This window comes from Parastagonospora nodorum (genome assembly GCF_000146915.1).
Source record: "Parastagonospora nodorum SN15 chromosome Unknown scaffold_19, whole genome shotgun sequence".
NCBI lineage: Eukaryota > Fungi > Ascomycota > Dothideomycetes > Pleosporales > Phaeosphaeriaceae > Parastagonospora > Parastagonospora nodorum.
In genome coordinates, this window is record NW_001884567.1 from 530,574 (window position 1) to 556,571 (window position 25,998).

General features: G+C 51.5%; 15 protein-coding genes across 15 annotated transcripts; 10 read left to right on the forward strand and 5 right to left on the reverse strand.

The window, feature by feature from the left end:
* Positions 1-4: 4 nt before the first annotated feature.
* SNOG_11510 (hypothetical protein) lies at positions 5-414 on the forward strand (the record flags this gene model as incomplete). Its single annotated transcript, XM_001801698.1, has 2 exons — positions 5-92; positions 149-414. The coding sequence occupies 2 exons, from the start codon at positions 5-7 to the stop codon at positions 412-414; spliced, it is 354 nt and encodes a 117-aa protein (XP_001801750.1).
* A 527-nt stretch (positions 415-941) lies between these two features.
* SNOG_11511 (hypothetical protein) lies at positions 942-1,526 on the forward strand. The gene has a single exon (XM_001801699.1). It carries the CDS (start codon positions 995-997, stop codon positions 1,418-1,420), a length of 426 nt encoding a protein of 141 aa, XP_001801751.1. The 5' UTR covers positions 942-994; the 3' UTR covers positions 1,421-1,526.
* Positions 1,527-3,269: 1,743 nt separating this feature from the next.
* On the forward strand, positions 3,270-4,772 carry SNOG_11512 (hypothetical protein; the record flags this gene model as incomplete). Its single annotated transcript, XM_001801700.1, has 1 exon — positions 3,270-4,772. The coding sequence occupies exon 1, from the start codon at positions 4,128-4,130 to the stop codon at positions 4,770-4,772; it is 645 nt and encodes a 214-aa protein (XP_001801752.1). The 5' UTR covers positions 3,270-4,127.
* A 1,806-nt stretch (positions 4,773-6,578) lies between these two features.
* On the reverse strand, positions 6,579-6,859 carry SNOG_11513 (hypothetical protein; the record flags this gene model as incomplete). The annotated part of the gene is made up of 2 exons (XM_001801701.1): positions 6,579-6,626; positions 6,749-6,859. The coding sequence occupies 2 exons, from the start codon at positions 6,857-6,859 to the stop codon at positions 6,579-6,581; spliced, it is 159 nt and encodes a 52-aa protein (XP_001801753.1).
* A 556-nt stretch (positions 6,860-7,415) lies between these two features.
* Positions 7,416-7,581, forward strand: SNOG_11514 (hypothetical protein; the record flags this gene model as incomplete). Its single annotated transcript, XM_001801702.1, has 2 exons — positions 7,416-7,451; positions 7,489-7,581. 2 exons carry the CDS (start codon positions 7,416-7,418, stop codon positions 7,579-7,581), a joined length of 129 nt encoding a protein of 42 aa, XP_001801754.1.
* A 796-nt stretch (positions 7,582-8,377) lies between these two features.
* On the reverse strand, positions 8,378-8,788 carry SNOG_11515 (hypothetical protein; the record flags this gene model as incomplete). The annotated part of the gene is made up of 2 exons (XM_001801703.1): positions 8,378-8,505; positions 8,611-8,788. 2 exons carry the CDS (start codon positions 8,786-8,788, stop codon positions 8,378-8,380), a joined length of 306 nt encoding a protein of 101 aa, XP_001801755.1.
* Positions 8,789-10,973: 2,185 nt separating this feature from the next.
* Positions 10,974-11,421, forward strand: SNOG_11516 (hypothetical protein; the record flags this gene model as incomplete). The annotated part of the gene is made up of 2 exons (XM_001801704.1): positions 10,974-11,067; positions 11,096-11,421. The coding sequence occupies 2 exons, from the start codon at positions 10,974-10,976 to the stop codon at positions 11,419-11,421; spliced, it is 420 nt and encodes a 139-aa protein (XP_001801756.1).
* A 1,427-nt stretch (positions 11,422-12,848) lies between these two features.
* SNOG_11517 (hypothetical protein) lies at positions 12,849-14,095 on the reverse strand. The gene has a single exon (XM_001801705.1). The coding sequence runs from the start codon at positions 13,953-13,955 to the stop codon at positions 13,068-13,070; it is 888 nt and encodes a 295-aa protein (XP_001801757.1). The 5' UTR covers positions 13,956-14,095; the 3' UTR covers positions 12,849-13,067.
* Positions 14,096-15,454: 1,359 nt separating this feature from the next.
* SNOG_11518 (hypothetical protein) lies at positions 15,455-15,777 on the reverse strand (the record flags this gene model as incomplete). The annotated part of the gene is made up of 2 exons (XM_001801706.1): positions 15,455-15,500; positions 15,650-15,777. The coding sequence occupies 2 exons, from the start codon at positions 15,775-15,777 to the stop codon at positions 15,455-15,457; spliced, it is 174 nt and encodes a 57-aa protein (XP_001801758.1).
* A 302-nt stretch (positions 15,778-16,079) lies between these two features.
* Positions 16,080-16,448, forward strand: SNOG_11519 (hypothetical protein; the record flags this gene model as incomplete). Its single annotated transcript, XM_001801707.1, has 2 exons — positions 16,080-16,232; positions 16,290-16,448. The coding sequence occupies 2 exons, from the start codon at positions 16,080-16,082 to the stop codon at positions 16,446-16,448; spliced, it is 312 nt and encodes a 103-aa protein (XP_001801759.1).
* A 727-nt stretch (positions 16,449-17,175) lies between these two features.
* On the reverse strand, positions 17,176-17,945 carry SNOG_11520 (hypothetical protein; the record flags this gene model as incomplete). Its single annotated transcript, XM_001801708.1, has 3 exons — positions 17,176-17,647; positions 17,712-17,854; positions 17,901-17,945. The coding sequence occupies 3 exons, from the start codon at positions 17,943-17,945 to the stop codon at positions 17,176-17,178; spliced, it is 660 nt and encodes a 219-aa protein (XP_001801760.1).
* Positions 17,946-18,322: 377 nt separating this feature from the next.
* On the forward strand, positions 18,323-18,435 carry SNOG_11521 (hypothetical protein; the record flags this gene model as incomplete). The annotated part of the gene is made up of 2 exons (XM_001801709.1): positions 18,323-18,356; positions 18,380-18,435. The coding sequence occupies 2 exons, from the start codon at positions 18,323-18,325 to the stop codon at positions 18,433-18,435; spliced, it is 90 nt and encodes a 29-aa protein (XP_001801761.1).
* Positions 18,436-19,794: 1,359 nt separating this feature from the next.
* On the forward strand, positions 19,795-20,366 carry SNOG_11522 (hypothetical protein; the record flags this gene model as incomplete). Its single annotated transcript, XM_001801710.1, has 2 exons — positions 19,795-19,797; positions 19,854-20,366. 2 exons carry the CDS (start codon positions 19,795-19,797, stop codon positions 20,364-20,366), a joined length of 516 nt encoding a protein of 171 aa, XP_001801762.1.
* Positions 20,367-21,488: 1,122 nt separating this feature from the next.
* On the forward strand, positions 21,489-23,475 carry SNOG_11523 (hypothetical protein; the record flags this gene model as incomplete). The annotated part of the gene is made up of 4 exons (XM_001801711.1): positions 21,489-21,995; positions 22,049-22,419; positions 22,475-22,753; positions 22,992-23,475. The coding sequence occupies 4 exons, from the start codon at positions 21,489-21,491 to the stop codon at positions 23,473-23,475; spliced, it is 1,641 nt and encodes a 546-aa protein (XP_001801763.1).
* Positions 23,476-24,246: 771 nt separating this feature from the next.
* On the forward strand, positions 24,247-25,679 carry SNOG_11524 (hypothetical protein; the record flags this gene model as incomplete). Its single annotated transcript, XM_001801712.1, has 3 exons — positions 24,247-24,378; positions 24,503-24,831; positions 24,935-25,679. The coding sequence occupies 3 exons, from the start codon at positions 24,247-24,249 to the stop codon at positions 25,677-25,679; spliced, it is 1,206 nt and encodes a 401-aa protein (XP_001801764.1).
* Between the last annotated feature and the right edge of the window lie 319 nt (positions 25,680-25,998).

Consider the following 25,998-nt stretch of genomic DNA (forward strand, 5'->3'; position numbering starts at 1 on the left):
CACCATGTCCAACCAACCCCATAACCCTCGCCCGGTCGCTTTCGTCTCTCCCATATCCGACACAGACGTCAAAGACGAAAAGAACAAGAAAGGTATCATAGCCATCTGCACCACCAGAGAATCAATTTTCTCAAATGCCATCGAGTAGATCACAACCCCATCCACCAAGCCGCGCATTATCTCAAAAATGCAGTCACGCTGGAATCCAAATCCGACGAGAAGAGGAGGGAAAGCGCGATCGCGGACCCGGCGCATGTGAACGATCATGGTGGGAAGGCGGCTGAGGCAGAGTTTTGGGATAAGCATGGCAAGGGAGGCATGGGACGTGAGCACGTAAGCGCGACGGATGAGTCTGTGGGCCATATCACGAATAAGAAGGAAGTTGGTGGGCCGGTTACTGGGACGTTGTTGTGAGGTGAGGTTTAGGGAAGGGGTGCTGAGTAATGCGATCATAAGGCGCAATGTGAGCGTAGATCGTACTTCTGATTGACATTTCTCTCTTACAAATACGGATTATTGCAGTAGATAAAGTTCTATGCTTTCCAATCCCTCTGCTGAATAATGTCGTTGTGCCCTTTGTGTCCAATGATAATGCGACACCTGACGTCAAGCGCGCACAAATCGGGCCCAAAGGGCGTGGTTTTTGAGCACCACCTAGTCAAGTCGAGTCAAGAAAAGTGACTTTCATCATTTCCAACGTGATGGTTGGGAGGCAACGAATGAACTTTCTACGATGTCTGGTGTTTGGTTGGGAGGGACCGAAAACTGTGAGATGAGATCACTGCCGTTTGCGGCTAACGTAGCATTGCATCTAGAATCACCAATGGTGTGGTAGAAAGATTGGGCATGAAGTACATATATCCCTTCAAGACATGCAGAAAGCCCTCTGAGCAAACATCATCTCGAAACCCTCATCTCCAATATACATCAAGTCCCGGCTTTCAAAGCACATCCAAACTTTTTTTTAAGCCACCTGGTTAGGTACTTTTCAAAAATGTCCTCACCAACCCCAATCCAACCCTTCCAATACCACCCTATCTCTTTCGTCTCCCCAATCAGCGACACAACACACACACAGACCTCCCCGCATACATCCCGCCTGCGCCGCCTCTCGACGTATCTCAAAAATGCAGTCACGCTTGAAGATACGGCGACGGCGTGGCGCCGCGAATCGGTCATTAGCGACCAGGGAAATATGCAGCAAGAGATCTCGCGGCGCAGCTCTACGAGCGAGCAGGAGAATAGCGCATTGTTGGCGTGGAGGAGGGGGAGTGAGGAGGGGTTTTGGAAGAAGTATGGGATGGAGGGGAGGAGGAAGAGTAGTGTGAATGGGGAGGGGGAGAGGGAGAGGAGGCTGAGTTTGGGGAGGGCGGGAGGGAAAGGGAAGTGGAGGAAGATGAGTTGGGTGGGAAGGGAATGAGTAGGAGGGAGGATGGTGAGGGTGAGGTAGAAAAGTTTTGCTTTTTGAAGTATTGATAGAGGATGAAGAATGATAAATGCAAACCGCTTCAGAGGGTCTCTGAGAATACAGGTTCAAGTCTTTGGGACTTTTGTGTGTTGTTGCTGAGCTCAGTGTTGTGGCAGGGGTTGCTAGCGAGAATGGTCGTTCAGACCACGCCCAGGGTGAGACGGCAGTTGCTCGAAAGAAACCATTGATTTTGGCAAACGCAAACACTCACACGTCCTCTAGTCTGATATGTAGCTCTTGTCAAGTGTGTTAATGATCTACTTTCGGGCCTACCCAATGTCGTTGATCATCGCACGCAAGCGAGCCTCCTGCTACTCGACCTACTCAACTCCTCTCCTCCGATTGAATGTGTTACTGATATCCATCAGTAGCAAGAAATTGCCTGTATTGACGAATAAGAAGCACTGCCAACGTTGAAGGGGTCAAAAGCAAAGACTGCACAACAAAGCATCAAAGGATACCCCTTATGGGCGCAATAATTTCTGCGGACCGTTACGCAACCTTCTGCGTCAGTTGGGCGCCACAGAATGGCCGTTGCGGCCAAAGAACGGATAGTACCGAGCTCTCAAAGGCTCATTGGCTAGAGGTACTACGTCAGCAATCATGCGTGAGTATGTGCAGGGTCAAGGCGCGTAGGTATGGGCGACTTGATCGTGCTTCGAAGGCTTGCATCTGTGTATCTTCGGCGATACAGGGGCTCAAGCAAGCTGATCGGACCTCAGTGAACAAGACTGTTCCTTGCAAAGATGCAACATGACGGTGCGAGCTCGGAGCTGCCATTGATACGTTTTCTAGTCCAAAAGCTAGGTGCAAGGCTCAAGTAGCACAGCATACTTGAGTGGTGCACACGTTTTCCTGTGTCTTCAAGGTCTTGGATGCTTCCACGCCAATATGCTGTGCTCACTGCTCATCGAAAACGACACAGCCTCAGGCTCTTGGTCAGAGTCAAGATCTTAGATGAATGGTGCTCTAACCGCTGTGCCTCAGCCATCCCGCCCGCTTCCGCCTTCGTCCCGCGATTCATCCCGCTTTGACAGCTCTCGATTGATATCCGTCCGAGGGTTCCTGCACATTGTCACGTTCATCTCCACATGGCCCATATCGTGATATCAGGTTCGACCGGTCAACTTAACCTGCATTGCTCGAGTTTGGTGGCCTGACGTTGTGGTTGGGTGCACGCGTCAGCCAGTAGTGTCTATTAACCGCCGACCATCCAAATCAGGGCATTTTGTGCTCAACATGACCGTCGCTGCATGCTGCGATTGGTGGAGACGTAAGATGGAGGCTGGGCGACGCACATATTGCCTGTAAATAGGACCTCATGCGGCAGGGAGGATGGCTGCAGACGTCCAGGTTGCGGCCTTGGAAAGCAAATTCTTCTGCATCGGTCTTTGCTGCTCGAAGTTAGCTCTCGATTTTGTGGCTGCAGTGTGACAGAAACCCACCTGCAATGCATACAGCGATCCATCACATGGCTTGTATCGTCGGGCGACGCGATTGGTCGAGTGTTTTCACTCGAGGCCTGTGCTTCGTGGATCACTTTGCCCCACTTGACCTCGCCAATCAGCAAGTAGCGCCCGGCTACCACCATTTGCTGCCATCCACTCCTGCAGCACCGTCAAGCGCTCAGCGTACATTCGATAGACTCGCTTCCCTGCGAACATGGCTGCACAAGCAATCAAATCGCTTCCGGGAGTAGCGAGACTTGTCCCGACGCCATGCCCAACCACCCCCGCTTGTCGCTCAGCGTGCGATGCGGTGCCATAGATAAGTAGGCCCCAGGCCTCACTCCATCTTGTTTCTTCAGCAAGCGTGTGAACTTTCAGAGCTGTTGTATTGTCGTTTTTTCTCCTCCCTTTTATCTTTTTACTCTTTCTAGGCCTGGTGCCATCTTAATCTACCCTTTTACCAACTAATCCAATTCTTCGTCGCCGGTCGACATACCCAACACAACGTTAATTTTCAGCTCTACTTGCTCGATACACAATCTTCATCACCAATCACTCGATAACCGAAAGAACTCGCATTCTTCACGAATCAACACAGCTTCTTCAGCATTACTTCGTCTATCCATTAGTTTGGCCAGGACGATTCGAAAGAACAACACTATCATAATTCAACTATCCAAGAAAGAATAATCAACACACTTCACAATGGCCGCTATCCAGCTTAACTTCACTCTCCGCACTTCCGCCAACTGCAAGACCGTCCATCTTCTCGGCTCATGGGACGAGCTACCAGGGCCAGCTCCCGCTCTCCAAGGACCAGAAGAAGTCCGGAGGATGGAACGGATGCTTCAAGTTCAACGGCGCCACACTCAAGCAGGGCCAGCGCTACTGGTACTACTACATCATTGACGGCTACCACGTCTCCCACGACCCAGCCAAGGACCACACCACCGAGCCCACCACTGGCCGCAAGCTGAACATCATCGACATCCCAGCCGCCAAGTCCTCATCCACCAGCTCCGACAAGAAGTCCCGCCGTGTGTCCACCGCCTCCGTCGCAAAGGGCCGTTCCCTCAGCCCAGAGCGCATCGTTGCCCCCAGGCCCCAGCGCCCCGGCCAGACCCGCCAGGTCATCAACACCCAGTACGACAAGACCACCCTCGAGGAGCTCAACCGCCGCTTCGCCAAGCAGTCTATCGAGGAGGACTCTGATGACTCCGAATACGACTCCGACGAGGGCTCCGACGTCCCATCCCTCACCTCCCGCTCCACCAACTCGAGCTCGCCCAGCAGTGTTAGCTCTGGTAGCAGCTGCTGCACATGCGAGCGCTTTGGCATCACCCGTGCTGGTGACCGTGTCAAGCTCGACTGCGGAAGGTGCGCGATGCGGATACTCTGATGACTCTTCCGACTGCTCTTCCGAGGACGAGTACGTCTACGAGGAGAAGACGACCCGCCGCCAGGGCGTCGTCATCCGCGCGCCTAGACGCTTCACCCAAGTGCCAAATCACCTGGACACCATTGTGTTTCACCCCGACTTTCGCATCTGTCCTTGCGATGCGACTGTTCACCATTCTTTCTGTGCATATTATGATAACGACCTTTTCACTTCTTTCTTACTTCGTTCTACAACTACTTCCACTCTCTGGATTATGAATTATTGCTGCTGGTATGGGAGCTGCTTGGGGGTTTACCCAGGGGAGGAATACAGCGAGACCCTCTTTTTGCGCTGGCTATGGACATCACAATCTGCCCGATGTCAACCATGCGACAAGGCACGCTTATGTAGAATAATCAAATGGATTCGCATGGCTCGTGCGCGACATGACCTAAATTATAGTCTTCTCTTGCAGTGACGTTTTGTTGTATGTGATGTGCGCGACAAGGACTAGCTGAGACTGTTGAGCGTGCGACCGCAGTGCCTCGCCGGAGGACAACAGTTCTGATTATCGGCTTCCTTCAAGTGCATCTCACCCAGTCCCGTCCCACCTCTTTGCATACTCCGTATGTGATATCTTCATAATTTTCCATCATGGTACGCGATCCGAAGAGGCAGAATCGAAGCACTTGAACAGATAGATCGACCTTTTCCTACTACTTATTTCTAGTAGATCATAGAGATTTATGTATCTGTCCTCAACACCACGCCATCGTTGCAGCGGTACCGATAAATAAGAGTGCTTTTGGTAACGCTGCTCGATGTGATCGGTTCCTGGCGAGTGGATGGGAGTGTTACCGCAACAAGGATCTGCCCTTGGTGTGCATAGCTGTAAAGACCACTGGGCCATGAAGTGCCACTGATGCGTTGACCAAAGTTAAAACGATAAGATGCTGGCTGAGTTTGTATTGCCTAGGCGATAGACTTGATTGATCTACTTTTCGGCTTTGACAAAACCTTAAGAACCAAGTTCGTTCAAGTCCGCTGTAACCTAAAGCCTAGATGTGTCACTGTGGATCAAAGAATTTGCATGTTCCTCAGTCGATTCTCGGCCATAGAGAGCGATTCTGTTCATCGATGTGGTCCATTTTTCCTAGAGTTTAAGGCATGTTAACGAAGATAACACGCGAAAAAAGTGACTTGCTCTCCAGTATGCATCTATTCGAAGCGTAGATCACTCGAGTGAGTAATTTGCCTGTACATTATTAGACGTTTGGTCTCGCGAACTCACTCCAGCACGGCAGCACTAGTGTGGAGTGCACCTGCGTGTTCTCATCCTCGAATTTGTGAAGTCAAAGTCTAAGCTTCGTTCCATCGTTCTTGTGAGTTGGACACCCTGAGAGTTTAGTTTGAAGTCGACGAGTGCTTGCTCGTTCCAGGAGACCATGCGCAAAACGGTTTGTCTTGGTCGCAGACTTTGGGGGGAAGCGTATGGACGACATTTAATGATGATCCAGATAATATTATGGGTCAGAAAACCCTAAAAGTTTATCTATTGTTGTCTCAGACTCTTTCAGGAAGACGTAATCGCGTGAAATCTGGTTGAGGATTTCTCTGTCGCCGCCGATTCGGAAGCCATCCGTGTTCTTCAGCTTGAGGGGCGACGTGAGCCGAGCTTTCGGTATTTTTACTATTGTAAAGCATCGCTAGTGGCGTCCCGGTAATCATTGATGGCTCCAAATTTAGACCCGAGGCCAGCGTTGGTGGTTTTGCGTTCCTTGGAGCTGAAGTCGGCATGCCTCGCCGTGATCTCACGGGAACTTTCCTGCAATTAGGGCAAGGCATCCGCTTCCTTTATCCCCACGGGGCCATTTACCTCGCAAGATGATAACATTTGTGTCAATCCAGGACCCAGCTCGCTAGCTGGGCGCTTAAGTGGTGAGCTCACGTAAGGCGAACCAAATGCCAAGCCAGTTTCCGCCTTGTCAATCTTAATACATGGAAACGACTGTTAGCACATCCTGTAGACTATTCTCGGATGTTTCCCGCAGTGGAGCATATGTTCGGGAAGACAGGCGGTTGCGAAGTCCCCGCTGCAGGGGCGGAACGTCGCGATCTTACACTGAGAATCACACGGGTTTTCCCTGCACCACGACCAACCCGCCGGTAACGAAGTAATGGGAACCAGGTAGTTGACCGAGTATTGAAAAATCTCCAAGGCTGACTAGAGTGGATAAACTGTGGCTTCATTGCGCTAGAATCAGGCGCTTCTAGAAAGTATGACCTACTGAAGTTTCATGTCCTTTGAGAGGATCGTGAAAGGGGACATGAGCTGTGCAAGGTACTCTTGATTATGCATATCCTGGCTTTGCACCCCAAAGGAGCAAGTAGGCGGAGGTAGGCGACGCGGCATAAGAAGTCTCGTTCACTACGATGACACCCCATATAGCTTACGCCAATCAGACGTTTGTATCGACGTTGATTGACCTGGAGACCAAGTCCAAGACCAACCAGGGTGGTCCCAGGCTTCAGATTGGTAGGAATATGCCAGACCCAGAACGCCATGTTGGAGCGGCCAAAAACCGGGGTTCTGGATCGCGCAATGCCGTTGCATTCTCAGTGCGATGGTGCTACACAGGTATGGGCAACTTGAAGGTTCGCCCGGCCCTTCGATGGAGGTCCAGACAGGGTTGCAAGACCTCGACGTGGCGTGTCCGCGTCTACGGAAACCGTAGCGGTGCATAGCATGTATAGAACAGACAGTTGCGCGAGATTGATGCAGCGAGATGGGAGAAGCAAAAGACCCTGCTAGTTTATGACTAGAGCATGAGAGATTTATACCATGATTCAACGAATTCCTCGTTTGAAAGAATTAGAATAGTTCTACGAGGCGTTTCAGAAAGCCAAGTCTTATTTTCACGTTGAAGTCGACGCATCCGTAGCTGAAAGACCTGTCTTAGTGCTGATAGTCAGCCAGACCAGTTAAGAGTTTCGTATGGGAAATACAGCTCGAGAAGATACTCAAGGCATCCCGACACCAAGTTGAGACGACCAATGCGAAGTGAAGTGCGCTGGATGCCTGAAGAACCGCTCCAAAATTGTGAACATTGTTCATCTAAAAATGGCGGACGGATACGAGATGACGAGCCCTGACGACGTTCGTAGACCTTGGAGACTAGTTGACATGTGGACAGCATGACTCTTCCGGCCGCATTCGCATCTGGGCATTGTGGGTCGGCAAGCGCGACAATACTGGACTGGCGACGGAAGCTACGGGCGACATGTAGGGATCAAGAGGCCACAACCGAACATCTTGCTCAAGAGATCGCGCCGTACCGGTTCCGATATCCCGAGGAATCCCAGAGGTGCTCACCGGCGAGAGCGGAGATGCCAGAAGCCTGCGCTGGCAAGCATTAAAGCCGCAGGAATGTAGCCTTCAGTCATAGTCATAGATGCATAACCTGGCGGTGGAGATGTTTGAACCGTGGTGACGGTTCTCACACCGACGATGTTGTATAGAGTTGAGGTAGGTTTTGAGGATGATGCAGAGGAAAGAGCGGTGTTGCGATGCGCTAGCGCTTAGCGCAAGAACTAGCACCTCCATCTCGCAGGAAACCAAGATGACGTTGCGTGGGTTCCTGCTTAGCGATACACTGCAAGGCTTCGACGCCGAGTACGTGGTCCGATTGTAATCATAGGATCGAGTTGGTGTGGGGTGCTATGGTGGAAGCTTGCGCGTGGGAAGCGGGAAATTGCCACTAGTGTCTAGTCAATGGCGTAGCTTACGAATTCATGGCTAGTATTTGTGCAAGGCAGAATCTCATTTAGACTCAAAACAGCTGAATGACATTGGCTCTCAAATCGACGTTACCCACACAGAGTTTAGAGAGATATCTAAGGATTGGTAGGGCAAGAGACATATACTCCAAATCCATGCTAAAGAAAATGTCCCAATCCCATCATAATCGTACATTCCAAAATCCGCTGATAGCTCGAGAGCGCCTAGTTTCCATGCGTGATATCCCTCATAAAATCCTTAAACCAAAGAAAATAAACGCCGTGCCCATGTGTGTACATTGCGATCTAACAGACCACGGTGAAGCCAGTGATGCTTTCAAAAGTACTCCTCCCACGAGTGGCCACCATTAAGACGTTGTTGATTTGGTCCTCGAATCGTGGGCCGTAGATGTAAAATGATCCAAACTCCTTCGCTGATAAAGATGGCATGTGAAGCTGTGTCGATGGCGTATAGGTGCAGCGATCTTAAAACGACGATGGAAATGTGCCACTTCCGTATCCAGAATCTGGCAACACACCGGCATTATAGGTGACCTCCGGCCGATGGCTACTGTGCATGCTACAGGCGTAGCCAACAAGGACCGTCTTCTCTTGCACTGCATGCCCACGCTGGCCATATACGGAGCATGGGTCGATGGAATGTTGGTGGTATAGGCATCGACAGACGGAGTATCTCTCGACAACTTGATAGCACATGTTGAGGGATATGCGGTGCGATATTGGCTGTGTGATGAGGGAAAGGACTAGAAATTCTGATCAAGTCGACAACCAGATAATGTAGAGTGATGAGAGCAATGTAAGATCGATACTTGAAGATATAAAGAGAATCCACACGAGCGAAGAGCTAGGATATATAGTAGAATGTGACAAGACGGAGAAGAGAGCATGGGCCAGCGTGGGTCACACACGGAAGGCATGCTTCGAGCATCTGCACGTCCGTTAGGCAACGGGAACCCGTGTGTCCATTTGGGATGCACAGTCAGCACGGGTGCTGCTAAGAGGGGACATTCAAGACCCAGCACAGCCATCATGAGATTTAGTCGACACATAGAGCAAGTGGTAAGAGAGTTGCCCGTAGCAGGGGTGGGGTGGCTCGCTTCTTGGAGGCTCTTCAGCTCTCGCCGATCATTCGTCCATTTTATCCATTGGTCGGGCCATGGGGCCAGGTGTGATGCCACGATTCCGTGAAGAGCTCAATAGTATGGTATGCGCCTTCGCCCACTGCAGCGCAGGCGCGCACGGGCGAAGAAGCGAATGGCGCGTCGCCCCTGTACTGCGGATGGGCGGGGTCTGGAAAAGATACAGGCTTTAGACATATCCTAGATGGGCATACTGAGCGTCCTCCATGAGGTATCACGATCTCTAGGCGACTTGATTGATCGGATCTGACGTCCTGAATCAGCCACAATCCTGATAATCATGGTCGGACTTGATGAGCGGTATGGAAGAGGTGTGGCTGCGAACGTTGATACGCAACGTGCCGTGGCAGCCCTCACCGTAGTCCATGCGCTGGACGAACGCCTCGGCAGCGGCTCTGGCGGGAAGTGGAAATGCTACATCTCAAGCAGGAATGGTGGCATGCAGCGCTGCATAGGCCGAAGGATTAGAAGTGTGGTGGTTCTTGGCCCGTGACCGCTGACCCATGCGAGACCTCCGGGGCTCTCGCTTAGTTCCCTGGTTTGGGATAGTCCGGTTTGGGGCAGTGCGATCGTATTCTTAGAGTTCTTCTTCACTTCTCAAACACCATAGAGTAACCATTAACGTCGCATAATCACTCATCAACTGAAGTGCGAATTTCCGAGGTCCTGGTCAAACTGCGGCTCATGTTGTTTGTACACTTACCGATGCCCGTGTCATTGGCTGCTCATTTCCCCGCCAGGGAATAAGGCTGACCAGCTGAGCGTTGCCTGCAAGTCTGCAAGCTGTCGCACATTGTGTGGAGAGAACGTGTACTTTTCTCTGGCCAGAAGGTCTGATTCGTCAACCCAGAGTTTGTCATCTCATATCTAAAAACGCCAGGCGGCAGGGTGTGGTGCCCACAGCATCGAACCACATTGCTGAAAAGCAGCTTCACCGCAACTGCAGATTGGATACGCTGGCCAACTATTCGAGTCTAATACCTTGCATTCGACTACAGCCTTTCTGGATTATGAAGAAGTCGGCGCTCCCCTGACACCGCCGCTCCGTGACTGGATGGCTTAGACCCGCTTACTGCGCCGTTGAATCACAAGCATGCAGCCCTATGCATCTCTCCCGGCTCTGGGTTCGCGTGGCGCCGGTAGCAGTGTCTCACACCGGCATTCTGGAGCAAGCTGCCTCTTGCGTTCAGCTCAGCCCTATGCCCCATAGTGTCAAGCATGATGTCGCAGATAGTCTGTTTTCCCTTGTGGGGATCGAGGCTTTGATTCAATCGGGAAGTTGGGCCCTGAATAGCCTCAATGTTTCGGGAAACGAGTTTTTACGCCCGTGGCAATCATCGGAATAGACCAGCCCCCACTGCGATACTATACAAAGGCACAAGTACGATCGTTCTGCAAGGCAGATTTCATCACGCGAAATATGGTTTTGGACCCATTCCCTGACTCCGCACTCGAAAATTGTTAGGTACTGCCATGACATGAACGGGTCTTGTCATGCTCGGCAGTCCCTAGGCTTCGGATCCGCGGCGCTCGGGGCAAGCAACAGCGCGTTTGATAAGAGAAATTATACTGCGTCCATGAATGACGGCATACGGTGTGTGCCTCTGGAGATCCAGTCTACACTGAGTCTGCAAGTAGATTCGGTTTCGGACCCAAGCGATTGTTCGAAGTGCCTCATGAGATCTCCAGCCTACCTACCTTGGGGAGACGCACCCGAGCGCGATTAGGAGGCATGATTCACAATGGCAAGGATTATCACAACACACACCGATTGTGTGGCTCAGGGCAAACAAAGTGTGAGGATCTCTGAACGATTGCTATCACATGCGCACTATAGTATGCCACATGACTATCAACTCTATAGGCACGGTACCGGTGAGGATGGACGTGGAAGCAACAGTCCGCAAACTTGTCTCGCGACCAACCAAGATAATGTCGGCATATGAATGGCACGGCCCGATGTCTCACATGGCGGTGAAGGTACACCCTAGTAACGCTGCATGCATTAAACGGTCAGCCCTACGACCACCGAAACCATGGCCTCGGAAAAGTGTGAGAGGCTACAAGACCCCACGTCTACTGCTCGCTCCTCCGAATTGTTTGACCGGCAATGCTTCGACACCTTACATCTGTATTGGCGCCGTCATGATCGGTACTAGGTTCAACCCGCAGCTGTTATTCCATCGGTGATTAATCGGCAGCTTACAGCCAAACTGCTTCAAGTCCGCTTAACATCTTTATCTCCTGGCGGACAACTTCATGGCACAGGCTTCTATGATCCTTGCCGTTGATAGGGCGGCCTCAATGCCCTGGAAATCACACGCAAGGCAGCTAGGCGTAGTCCAGGCCTACCCCACCTCTGTTGACGACACCATGTGTGTGTGGCCATGCTTCTGACTACCTAGTCTCTCATATGTAGTATCAGAGCAGCCCTTCTAACAGTACGACTAAGAGCTTGCACATCACTCCCAACCGATCAAAACACAAGAACTCGTCATCTGGCTGCCAGATCGAGCTGTTCAGTTGAGTCGCCAAGCAAACGTAATGAATAACAACACTCAAAAAAAAAGCAGAATATGATCGGATCAAACATGTCCAACGACCCGAAACTCAATTCCGTCCCACAGTCTCCAATACTGTATGTCAGATCCCGCGACCAATGAAATTGCAGTGCCAAACTTCTTCTATCTCAGACTCTCTGTCTTGTTCACCGGTAGCCAACTTCACCTCACGCTCCCGCCTTTCTCTTGGCATACAGAAAGTTCTCGACTTCAGCGACGCGGTGCTCTTGAACTGTGCCGCACGGCCAACAGACACACGACGTGGGTCCTTGTGCTTTTACGCCCGAGAAGAGAAGGACGAACCACACAATGGTACTTTCCATACGTGACTCGCCGCGGGTGAGACAACGGAGAAGACGGTGACAAAGGTCGGATTAACGAGAGGATGTCTGACAATCCGCACTGAATCAACAGATACCACGCTTGTCTCCTGACCTTGACAGCAGCAGAAAACTTACGCCATGGTTCAAACAAGTCGGGCGGAACAAAACAGGCTGAATACTTCGAACGCGTTCATCACATAGACTGGCTTGCGTGCAGTCACTGCCGGCAAGCAAAAGCATCAAAAACACTGCTCAACCATTGGCCGCATCCATTTCATGGTTTCATCCTTGACTAATGCAGACACATCTCTTCGTACATACGGCGTGATCTGCGCACCTTGAAAACAATCTCGTCAGGACATACCTTGTCTCGTCGATCAAGATAAAAGTGTAGGATGTATTCTCGCCGCGGATCTACTGACAGTAACTTGTTTTGGATTCCTGCGTAACCGCACAGTCGCTCTTCAATGGCTGAGTTGAACGTTGCTGAACATGTATGTATGCACTTTGTTCGAGCACGTCGTGCTACTCGTTTCCGCAAAGCGAAGTACCCCAAGCACCCGTTCGTGATCGTGAATTTAACTGGCGTCGAACTAGGACAAGCTTCGAATTCGTACCCGAGCGGCAAACTTCAGTGCAGACTCAACATCCACAAGTCAATACCGCACTCATAAGACTTACTACACGACAATAGATTCGAGACACATCACAAGCCATCAAGAGACACATCAGATTGTCAAAACCATTCATTCTGTCAGAAAAGTCTATTGCAAAATGCTAAACATCAAGCAGCGAGGGGGGTATCAGTATGTCCATCTCAAGCTGCCCCTTAACCTCCATCGGGGAAACAAACGCCAGTCGTGTATTACATGCATATCATAGTAATACAATCTCAGAAAGCGTGAAGTCGTGAACTAAGAGGGGAAAAAAGGTATTGTCGAAAAGCAACGCTTTACAACATGACACCATACAAGACTACAAGGCCCATGGCCCAGTAGCCAGTGTACTTGGCCATCGAGTGTGCAGCTGCTGAGTCGTCTTCTCCTCCTGCTGCCGTAGTGCCGTTGGGCAGTGTGCCGTTGAGGACGAGCGAGCGGGTGTTGTTAACATCTGAGACGGTGATCAAGCTCTTATTCAGCGCGGCATAGCTTCCGTTTCCGACAAGGTCGCTGATATACGCCGGGTCATCGTTCTCGTCGCATCCACACGGGCTAAATTCCTGACACAAGCACACAACGGGCAGCGTCTCGTTGGCGCCCTGCTCCTGCCTTGTCACCAGGTAGACCAGACTGCGGCGATCGTTGTCGTTATCGTTGTTGTTCGTGCGGTTGGCCGTGCGGTTGTAGAAGCGGTATGGGTTGTTGTAGTGATACGGGTACACGCTGTATAGCCATAGACCGGGCATGATGGCCAGCGCTGCACCGCCAACGAGTAGGGGCGCGGCGATCAGACCCTTGGGTGTGCGCGAACCAGCTGAGTACGGAACTGCTGCTCCGCCGCCGTAGTATGCGCCGCGACCGTATGCGGGCTTGGGTCCTGAGCCGGTGCTTGTGCGGCCGCCGGCCATCGAGCTGCCGGATGTGCGTCCTGATGAGCTGCTACCTCCGCCTGAACGGCCACCTCCTGATGATGAGCCGCCACCGCTGCTACCGCCGCCACGACCGCCTCCGCCTTTGCGACGCTCGAGCGTGTGCTCGGGAGCTACGACTTCAGCAGCGCGGGGCGCGTGGTTGGGCAAGATGTTGGCTGAGAGCGCGTCATTGCTGTCTGGTAATGAAGCGGCTGAGATGGTGTTTGTGGCGAGAGCAAGGTATGCGAGACCGGAGAGCAGTCGCACCATGGTGAAAGTTGAAAGTGTGCGACACGGGTCGGTATGTCTTGGGGATATGTATATAATATGACCAGTGGTCTGGAAATGAGAAGTGTACAAGCAAGAAGGATATGTTTGCCTGTAATAGTATTCGTTTGCTGGGTCGTGAATTGCAAGTTTGTGGAGATACAAGGGGAGGCAACGGGCGTCTTTAAGCTGGCGACCCGCGATTTACTAGCGGCAGGAAGCACTGCGTTCCGTCATTGAAAGATCCTTAGCCTGAGGCGAACATTCCTTAGCGCAACACAGCCTTGTGCTCTTGTAATGCACTGCCAAACTCCGGTCTAGCTAGGCGTGCATTTACTCTAAAGCCACCAATTATGTTAATGCGCGGTGCCTTTCACTGTGCAAAGTCTGGAAACGGACTCGTCAACCTTCACACCCTCGCCCTCGCTCTCTGGAAACACACTCATCGCCCGCAGTGCCAAGACACACACACAAACGGGCTTAGTGGCGTCCTCAAGCTGCGCGAACAAGCTCAGCGAATTGTGACCTCATACTGTCGATCTGCCGAGCTTCTAGAAACCCAATTGTGGCCAAACACGATCCTGTGATGGATGCCTGACAAACCAAATGCTGTGCTGGTCCGACTAACCGAGAAAAACTCGATGCTGCGCGGAGCGGAGTTGCGCTAGGATCGATGACTTGCGCCTGTGTTGGCCGTGATCGTGGAGACGCATTGGGCAGGTGAGGTGATAGCCAAGAGTGGCTGATACTGCCACTAAATTATGCTGATGGCTGGTCATTGTTGTACTCGCCACTGTGAACTTTGAATTTTAATTTTTGGACAATGCCGGAGAGGAAGGGTTGAGTTGTTGAAGCAGGATGCCATATTTGTATTTTGGTTTGTTGCTGTTTGCGGCGACAATGAGACAGGCTTGCGTCAAAGAAGTCCAAGGCCTGCCCAGTCGCAATTACATCGTGGGACGCCTTATACACCGCCAAGCACAAATCATCATAGCGAGACCGCCTTCGTGAGCTTGCTGTCATTGCGACGTGGTGTCATATGCCCAATTCATCCATTCATCCAAAATCGCCTATGCAGTCCGTAACGGGGACCAATAGATCAGCATTAGACGCTGAATCGCATAGTGTCTCGTGATCGTCCACAAGGTCACACCATATTCTGCTTGCAACGTGCGCCACCAGCAACAAAATCTCAGTGATAGGTCGGAGAATCGTAGATGCACAGTAGGGCTATGTCGTCCCTGAGGCAAAGAACTGGTGGCGCAGCCAGGCACGTGGTGATCCTGGGCCATCACAGCCCTGCAAACATGGCGATATGCCTTTCGGTCACCGCTACTGGCCTCCTTAGGGCTGGCAGCCGCAGCAACTTTAGGCTGGTAGTTCTCATCGGCCGGTGTCGCCTTGCTTTGCTGCGGGTCCTCCGCCATCTGAGACTGTCTGGACCTTCCTGTATTCTTCCTCGAGTGCTCGTTGCATCTCGAAGTCGGCTTGACGTTCGCGCTTCAGTCGCTGTTGCTCATAATCGCGAATGACACCGGCGTGCATGGCCTGGGAGGAGTGTCAGATATGAACATGTTCCGCGCTGGGGATTGTGCATACAGCTTTTTCGATCCTCTGTCCATAGTGAACAGCGGCGACAATGCCAATTGCACCTATACAGGTAGTCGCCAACGTGATTTGCGATGCTCGAGACATACTTCCAGGAGTAATGGTGAGGTGAAGTCAAGAAAATGTTAGTGTCATCGAGGGTATCGATGACTTTTGGCGGCAGCGGGAAGGAGCTTGGGCCCAGGTGCACCTGCCATGCCAAGTCCATGAGCTGCATCATGCCTCTCCGCAACTCACCTCCGCCATAACCTCAACCTCCGCCCGCCTTTCGATACCTCAAGATGGTAAGCTCACTGTAATCTGCAGAGCTCGCCGTTCAATGCTAATATACCTTTAGTCCGCCCAAAACTCCGCCGGTATCCAGACCCTGCTCGACGTAAGAACCACAGCCCACCAAGACCTCCGCCCAGCTCACACAGTACCCAGGCCGAGCGAGATGCACAGAAGATAGTCCAGCAAGGTGAATCAGAGTTCCAAACCATACTCCCCACCCGATACTAACCCTCAACCAGCAAGAGAATGTACCCAACCCCCAATCCCCCCAACCATACCACCCATCTAACCCCCCAAGACCGCACGAAGCGCGTAAAGGACGCGCGAAACGAGGCGCAGAAGGAGATCGAGGACTACAAGACCGAGAAGGAGAACGAGTACCAGAAATTCGAGAAGGAGGTATGAAGTAGCGGTCTGGTCTATTTGGGATCAAGCGGAGAGCTGACACACGTGCAGCACAGCTCGGGCAACCAGAAGGCCGAGGAGGACGCAAAGAAGGCGACCGACGTCAAGGTCAAGGAGATTGACGACATTGGCAAGAAGTCGGGCTCCAAGGTTGTGGACCAGTTGATTACGGCTGTCACGAATGCCAAGCCGGAGCCGCCGCGGAAGTAGAGAGTAAAAGGGGATGCGATGGATACATTACGCTTGTAGACCTGCACGGGAAACCGACACTGGCTAGCTGCCATCAACGGCTTTCGTTGCTAGAGGTCGCAAGATGTGGGTAATTGTGGATATGGGTGCCAGCCAGTTTATATCGGTCTGCGACTTTCGAATACAAGAGCAATAGACATTCAGCATTCTACACCTCGCCTCTCCTGCCATCGTCCATCAATGTGTGTTTTGCCTCCGATGAGAGTCGTTGGAGATCAACGATGGGCATCGCCGTAAGAGCTAACTTTACATCACATGAAAGAAGTTATGACGGCAATGTTTCTTGCCTTGGAAGAGTCACGCTGGAACGCAGTAAGCATCCCAAGAGTTATCTGCTGAATAGAAAAGATAGCAGAAGCTGGGGAAGGCTGGAGAGAATGGCATGTCACTACATAATCTCCAACTGATCTCCAATGACAAATTCCTTGCCGATTTGAGAGGTACCAGATGCATGAGAGATATAGCGAGATGAGGCTCAGATGATTCCGAAAAGAAAAAGAACAGGTGCATGAAAGATGCCATATATATTTCGCAGCTACGCCAAAACAACCAAGAAACCCCCAAATACCCGAAACAAGCTAATACATATGCCATATCCGAGCGCTTCCAATACCCAATAACATATTCAGCTTTTACCCTCTCTTCCAAATACTCGATTCTCACCCACACAATCCCCAACAGCATGTCCTCAAACCATGCCCTTCCCCACACTCGGCATCGACCGACACTCCCTGAGCACCGTCGTCTTCCTAAACATGCTCAGATCCGGTCTGTCCCGCTCACACGGCGGCTCCGGCCTGCGCGGCGGCACTCTGACTCGCTCCGGCAAAATGAAGTCCTCGTCGTGCGCCCTCGTGGGAACATGCGCCGGCGCCTGCGCAACAATACACGTCCGCGAACTAAACGGGTCCGCCGGTTGGTAGGCTTCGTACGGCGTGCCGATGGTCGAGCCGGACCAGTGTTTGGCGTGCCGATGGTGGGGCGGCGAGGACGTGGTGAGGCCGGTGAGGGGCGGAAGAATTAGGGCGCAGGAGAGCAGGATGGAGAGCGTGGATTGGATTTGGGAGAGGATTGTGTAGGGGGTGGATGTTAGGGTTGGGTCTGTGGGGGAGAAGAAGGGGCTGAGGTAGGCGAGGCGGATGGCGGAGGAGAGGATGAGTCTAGGGTGGTTAGTGAGGGTTTAGAAGAGAGAGAGTTTTTGGATGGGAGAAGGGGGAGTCGTACAGTACTCGGAGGGAGAGGATTGCTGTGGCGGTGGTTTTTTGGTGGGTTGTGAGGGGTTTGAGCCAGATCATGTGGGTTGAGAGGATGAGCAGGGTTAGGTCTATGGTGATGTCGATGGCTGTTGTGGTGATCCAGAAAGGGACCTGGGGGTTGTCAGTGTTTTTGTTTGTGTTGGGAGAATCAACTCACCATGGGTATGCATTTTCCTGTCCAGATCTCCCAAGGTCGAGGCATTTCGCACTCAAATATGATGCCAGTCAACACACCAAGCATCCATATCAAGACGACAACGCCAATTGTCATGATCCCAACTCTTTGAAGTGTGTTATTTGCCACTCGGTGCAGAAACATTAACAGGGAGCATTTCGATATGCTTAGGACTAGCACGAAGAGTATCGTGGAAGCGAAAATTCTGATCTGTATGTCTTCGAGTTGGCCCCAGCTGAGAAGACATCCCGTCTTCCCTAGGCCCGAGTCTACTGCTGTAGAAATGACTATCGTCACCCCCAAGCCGCACAGTGAAGCTGCTACGATGACGATGTCATCTGCGATCGAAAGACTTGGGGCATAATGCGATCGACATCGACATATGAGCCTGAATACCGTACACAATGCCTGACATCAAGTTAATGCCAGGGCTTGTAGGTATGTGATCGACTTACCAATAGAGACGCCAGAAACCAAGCTACCATTACCAGAACGGTCCCACGACTCTGGGAATTAATGAGCGCATGGGCATGATCTGCTGCCGAAGCACAATTTGACATGATTGAAAGCCCTCGCTTTGCGGAAATTACATTAAAATGAGCTTTGATAAAATGTATATTGCAATAGATCTTGATGAAGGAAGGACTAGTGCAAGAGGCCAGATAGCTTTACTATCGGGGCAAAAAGTTGCACATTCGTAATACTCCCTTCAAGCCTGAGGTCATCAGGTCTTCGCGCCCCTGCATTGACTTCGAGGGATGGCATTAGAACGATCCGGATGGCACCCGCGACAGGTTCACTCCCAAAGCAGCTACGGATAGCAGTAGAAGTGAGCTGGAGAAATGGCAAGGGCGAATCAGAGGACAAAATGGCCTGAAGAGGACTGAACTGATGCAAGTGCGTAGCACGCGTCCCTGACTCTAGACTTGATGCTTGTCGTAAAGCTGACTCTAGCTCCGGAGTGTTGGGATGCGAGCTCGTGCCACGGTGGTACAAGGAGGTGGTGCGAGGATGCGACACACCTCTATCATTTGGAACCCTGATTCCTCGGATGTGTACGTTTCATGCAGGATTCAGATGTCGACAAAACAGAAAGGGCTGTACCGGGCAGGCCTGGCGTGGTGCTCGTGGCTGTTATACCTCATTAATATTTTGAGGACGTCGTGTTCTTGCAGCTTAGTTTCTCCGCGCAACTGAAGGTGTCATATACGAGAATAAGAAGCAAAACTAGAAAACTGTCGGTGCACGATGAAGGCCAATGATTGTCTGTAGAGGGACAGGCCGTCGCATACGAAGCCCGGCGTTGGTGGCGGCTGGCTGCAACGAGAGTTTTTGCTCCGGCCAGTTGGTTTGTGGCTCAGCGCGATTGGTTGTCTTGTGCTTAGAATGCGAGCTGACGATACAAAAAGTATACATCAAGTTGCGTCGCTGGGTTGTTTGCGTAGAGTTGGTACAACGGCTGCAGTCACCGCACCGGTTGCTACTCCGTATTGAACCGTCACTGTGTTATCAAGGATACTGGCATACCTGAACGAGTAACATGTCTTGCGATAAGCCTGAATCTTTGCGAATATCGACCTGGCAACATGAACGGTGGTAGATCAGTCCTGGCTAGCAAAGGTTAGTCGACATATGCCACCGAGACAGAGCGAGCTCTACAGACTCGTACGATTCTGAAGTGCGTGTGAGCGGGGTCTCAAGGGGTGTGGTACAAGGCGATAGCATGGTTGTAAGTGAAGTGAAGTGGGGTGGTCGGACCAGCAAGGAGCGTGGCGGGTGAACGAGCGGAGCTTATCGATAGGGAGCGGGAAAATGTCCAGCATGCAGAAGTTCGCATGAACTCCCTCCACCCAGCCTACCAACTGATTGCGCAAACATGGTAAGTCTTCTGCTTACTGTATCTGAGATTACGTGAAATAGTATTGACCTGTCTAGGCTCCAATAAAGAAGCGTACAACAGCCCGCGCAAAGTCTGCGCGAGCAGTGCGTCCGGCAGCTACACTTCCCAAGCCAGAGTCGCTTGATGAGAGCGCATTTGCGTCTTCCAAGAAAGACAAGCAGAAAATCAAGCATTCCTCCTTCGTCTCCAAAATTGAAAAGTCCACCACCAAGTCCCAGAAGCGGCGGCGACCGAACAAGAAGCTTGTCGCCAATCTCGAGTCACTAGCAGATGCGCTCTCCGGTCTCGATGACGCAGGCGCCGACGGCAAGGTTGAGACAGGGCAGGCCAAGATACAGCGCAAGAGCTTGAAGAGCCGACCCGGCGCCATGAAGCGCAAAGAGAAGCTTGAGAAGATGGAGAAGGAGAGATTCAATCAGAACTTAGTGCAGTTGGCCAGCACCACATCAGGTGGAGCGACACAGGATCGATGGGCGGCGCTGAAGAGCCATGTGCAAAACAACATGGAGGTCAAGCCTGAGTTCAACAAGACCCAGAGCGCAACCTGAGCGAAGCCGTGATCTCAAGAACACATTATACAAAGGCAATGTCAGGCTGGTTGTCCTTGAATACTGTCTCCACTCAAGGCACTAACGCTCTTTCGAAGAGGCATGGCATGCGTTTGGACACTGGAGACATGCCTAGGCCTAGAACAAGAATTCACTGAGGCAGAAGATCTTCCGCGCCGTTTGGAACCCTGGCTCATCTGCGCATCCATGATCTTGGGATGTATGAAGCTGTAGTGAGCATGGGTCGCCGAGGGAAAATTCCACCGCGAATCGAGCCACCTCTCGTGAGCGCAATTACGGTGGACAGCATACACATGCAGGCCACCGCACTGATTTGGAGCCTACGCATAAATTCAATCGATCTACATTCAAAACATTCGTGGCACACGATGGGTGAACCGTCACATTGGGTGGTCCCTGCCGATCCGGCTGAAACTCGGCTCGTCCCTGTGACATCATATCTGCGAAAACAACATTACGCGCAGACTAACATCGCGCTTCCGCATTTTCCGATGCCAAAGAAGCTTTCGTACGATATGCATATTGCACTTAAGCACTGGAAGGCGTGTGTGCATTCTCCAACACGTAGCCATCTCTTCCTTCACACTATTTCCCGTGTTTGAGCTTGACGCGCTCTGACATTTTACCTCTCGTTGCATTGTACATAACTTCAGTTCTACGATACCCATGAATTTAAACCCTTAGATAGTCTCGACTTTCAGTATGTCTTTTCTGAAGCGACAGACAACCCGCGTCACGGGCACTGACCACGAGCGCGATGGCCGACGTAGCAGTGGCGTGGGCCAACACTCTACTGGGGAAGTTCCTCGCGCACGAAAACCCAGATCAAGACCGCCCGCGTCTTTGCGAGATCATTTGACGTTCCCACTATCGTCTCTACCTCCTGCTTCAGGCCCTTATTCTGTGGGATCTATGGAGATTGAAATCCCTGTCGAGAACCCGCGTACGATATCACACATAAAACGAAATGGGAGACACCTTCTGCAACTAGAGACTGTACTCTTCAACCTTTACTACCCTGCGGCATTTGGTAGTGGGACGGGCCCGGCTCCCGGTGGGGGCAAGGAATGGAGTCGTGAGACTTGGGTTCCCAGACCGAGAATGGAGACAGCCAAGGGATATTCCAAGTTTGGTGGCATACCTGAGTGGGCCGGAATCGCCTTCACTGCTCCAACAACGATGCTCACAAAGCTACGTGCTTATCGAAACACTCCCCCGGCGACACATTGGCCACCAGAGGGTAACTCGAAAAAGCGTGGCTATAAAGTAAAGAATGAACAAGGGCCACCTCCAGAAGGAATGGAAAGGGACCCTGTTTTCCCTTTGCTAATGTTCAGTCACGGCCTGGGAGGCTCCAAGACCGCATATAGCAGCTTGTGCACAGAGTTCGCCAGCTACGGTTTCGTAGTCTGTGCCGTGGAACACAGAGACGGGAGCGGAGCAAGGACGTTTGTCAATCACAGAAAGCGTGCGAACAAAGACAGCCATGGAGGTGCGAAGGTAGGGAAAGACGATTGCGAAAACGATCCAGCATGCGAGAAAGAGAAGGAGAAATGGCGAGCTTTGGACCACACCGACGAGGAGCTGAGGCAGGGATATCACCACGTCGTGAGTTGACTCTCAGGGTTGGGGAAATTGATAGCTCGTACTAATGCTTTCAGGACTACATCTTTCCGAAAAACAATCCCAAGGACACTGCCCCAAACAACGAACATGGTGTCGACCAAGAACTCCGAAATGCCCAAATCGAGCTGCGTCTTTGCGAGCTAGAAGAAGCATACCGCGTGTTGAAGATGATCTGTGTTGGTAAGGGCGATGAGGTTGCACGACAAAACCTCCGCTGTGAGGGTTACGTTGGTGGTAGCTCGAGAGGGCTGAAGGGTGTCGATTGGACACATTGGAAAGGACGCTTCCATGTCGAGTCATTTGTGGTTTCGGGACATTCATTCGGCGCGGCAACGGTAGTGGAAGTGCTTAGACATACGGAACGTTTCAAAAACGTACAGGCTGGCATCATCTACGACATCTGGGGGTAAGCATTGCAGCCTAAAATCACATTAGATACGACATGGACTAATGTTGAACAGAGCTCCAATTAGGCCACCTGCAGAAGACCCCAAACACCGCATTCACTTGCCCATACTTGGTATTAACTCTGAAGCATTTATGTACTGGCAGTCCAATTTTGACGCCGTGCATTCGCTCATGGAAGAAGCGAGCGAACATGGCTCACCCGCTTACTTACTGACTGTGCGAGGATCTGTACACATCTCTCAGTCCGATTTCTCGATCTTATACAGGCATATTGCTTCCTTCTTTCTGAAGGCCACTGTCCACCCAAATCGCGCCATTGATCTAAACATATCGTACGTTTATTCTCTTTGACTATTCGCTTATCATGGATTGCTAAAAACAATCTCACAGAGCTAGCCTCGAGTTCCTGCGGCTCGTAACGCCCGAATCGGGAGGAGGCAAAGCCATAATCAACCGCTGTCTTACCGACGAAAAGATTCTACAAACAGAACTGCTAGAGGAACTCCCGAACGAACACCGTCCGGACGATCAATGGATAGCCGCGAGATTACAAATAGACCACGAATTCAGGAAGCGAGTGTTTGCAGGCCTGCAGCGGAAGTTCAAAAGAAATTTCCAGGGTGGCATGGGCACGGGTTACACGACGTCAGATGAAGTGTGGTGCCACTTTAAGCCCACCAAGGAGCAGCTCGAGAAATGGGTCAATAAGGAGGGCCGCGGGGACAAACGGATCGATGAACAGTCAGCTGTAAAAGGCGATGTTGATATATTGAACGATTCTGATGGAGATAGGAGCAGAACCACTGCGCTGAGTGATGCTGATGAAGATGAACGAGTCGACGAAATCGAGGCCAAGACGGCTCCACAAAGCAGTAAGCATACTGTAAGCAGAAACCACGAGGATAGTACAAAAACTTCACAGGGCGAGAACAGCGACGATGCGGCAGATTCCGCACGTGCTTACATACCGGCTGAGGACAGGTCTTATAATGCGCCTCCAGACACATGGCTTGGCATGGTTCCTTCACTCAGAGACGGACCCCGCAGCTCGTAGGGCGCGTTTCATGTAGGCATGCGGGCCGCCATGTGGGCTTTCAGACGGGAAGTGGAGCGGAGGCTGAACAGAAGAAGCACTTTTGACCACTTACTTTCAATCTACCTTACGTAGTACTACGTACCTAAAGGCACCTAACATATCCTTTTCTAAATCCACATCTTATCCAAAATTGAAGCACGCTCCGATATACTCGATACATCTCATCATCATATTCGGCGTATTTACACAACCGTCAGCACGGAACAGGCAACATTATAACCTCCGATCACGTGAGAAGCGGACGCCGCTCCGGATCTACTTTTTAGTGTTTAGTGATCACTTCTGAGAGACCACAACCCGCCTGCCCCGCCTGCCCTACCATCGCAAGATATTCCCTTTCGAACCAACTAGAAATTAATTACATTTCCATCTCCGCACTTCCTTTCTCCTGCGATCTGTCCTGCGCACGGAAGAGCTCATGCACTCACCACAGTCTAGTCCCGAAACGGCTGATCGCGCGCTTGGTAAGCTCTAAAGCTGTCTGCGGGGGCGCTCCTGTGCAACGGTGGAACAAGGATCGACGTTGTGAATCCCTGCATATGCTGGAGCGGAGTCCTCTGGGCTTTTGTTTTTAGGATCTTGGGTTGCGTCGTTTGGGCTTCGTTTGTTCACTTATCTGTGATATCGTATCTTTGGCGTTTGAGGAAACTTCCTGTGAGCCTGGTGACTTACACTTTTTCGCCTGGGAAGCGTGCTTGGTCCTATTGTTTGTACGTTTGGTGACGAGAGATGACGAGCTCGGAATCGGAAGAGCAGGTGCCGTCGAGGAAGAGATCGAGGACGAGTGATGATGGCGGGAAGGAGGGGAAGAAGGCGAGGGGGAGGCCGAGAGTTGAACCTCAGGATGCGACTGCTGCGGATGTAAGTCGCTTCTTGTCAAATGTGGGCTGACGAGGATCCGAATGTCTCTTGTGTCTTTGAGGCGAGATGCAGATGTCCGAACGTTGGAAAACCTTCGATTAGATGAAAGCTGACATTACAACAGAGACGAAGGACGCAAATTCGCCTGGCGCAAAGAGCGTACCGCCTGAGGAAAGAAACGACGATCTCATCACTAAAATCTCAGAGCACGCAGCTTCATTTGATCATCGATCAGATGAGCAAGACGTTCCTGCGGCTGAAAGATGCAACACTCAAGGCGGGCTTGCTGCAGCTAAGCTCAAGCCTGACGAGTGAATTTAAGGATGCTACCGAGGCGTTCACAAATCTAGCGCAGACTGCTAGTGAAATCGAAGCTGGCGAGGATGAAATCGGTGATGGTGCCGAGCAGGCTGAACCAACTCGAATTGCGCAACGAGCGCAGGCTGATATCTCGTACGTGACTTTCTCGATTTTTCTTGCATAAGTGCAAGGTGCACTACCTCTAATGGAACGTTAGTCATACTATACACGGAATTGTGTATACTGATGAGCATAGGCGACCTGCCGAAGTACGAGACATCGGATGGGGTTATTCCACTACACCGGATAAAAGCACTCAGCATACACAGACGCAGACACCGCCCGAGAACTACTTCCAGAACGTCGGTGGAACACTTCCACAAGCACAGACTAGTAGCCTTGTACCACGACGACAATTCACGGTTGGAGAGATCTGGGATCAATCCAGAAATTCGACTCTACACTATCAACCCACAACCATAACCTCGCAGTCAACTAATGAACTTCCGTTTGGCATGGTCAATATGATACACGACGAGGACTCATATTCACCAGACCCTCAAATTTACCCCATCAGAATTCCAACGCCTGACGTAACACCGCCCATGACCCGCTTCTCAACACCACTTATCCAAATGCCTTCTCTGAGCAAAAAGACCATTGCCTCTATCTTCACCTACAGCCACGACGAAACAACCTTAGCCCGACGCCTCACACGCGCCACTTTAGAAAAGGGTTTCCATGTTCTCAGCAACAGCTCTGTCCCGCCTCACGCCCTGGAACACATCTTCAAGCTTTCTCTATCCTACCTCTCGCTCGAACAACTACATGCACGCTTCAAAGCGATGCTAGCCCGTAGCGTCAACGATGATCTCGATTTCTGGGAAACACCTTTCATTCATCTAGGTGGCGCGGGGACACATTATCCCCGCAAAGACGCCAACGGGCAATGTCATGCCCCTGAAGAACACCTGGTCGATACGGCAGATTGGGCCACTTGAGAAACGGATGGTGCGTATGGAAAGCGTGAGTGATGGAACACTGAAGTTCCTTCCAGATATGGATTTGACTGCATATGAGGGGGAGTGGTTCGATGCGCACGATGTTCAGAGGTATCTGGAAGATAAGTGGGCATGTCGAATGGATCCGAAGAGTTCGTTTGCGCAGTGTCTCATCGACGATGATGATGGTGAACAGGGCGGTGAAGTGGATAGGAGGAGCAGTCAGAGTAATACGACGCCAAGCTTGACGCACAGTGAGTCAAATGGATCGGTTGTGGGTGGTGAGTGCTCCATGGTTGTGTTCTACTCCGCGAATGTT

Coding starts and splice junctions, on each gene's coding strand:
- SNOG_11511 (XM_001801699.1), top strand. CDS start 995: ATGTCCTCACCAACCCCAATCCAACCCTTCCAATACCACCCTATCTCT.
- SNOG_11517 (XM_001801705.1), bottom strand. CDS start 13,955: ATGGTGCGACTGCTCTCCGGTCTCGCATACCTTGCTCTCGCCACAAAC.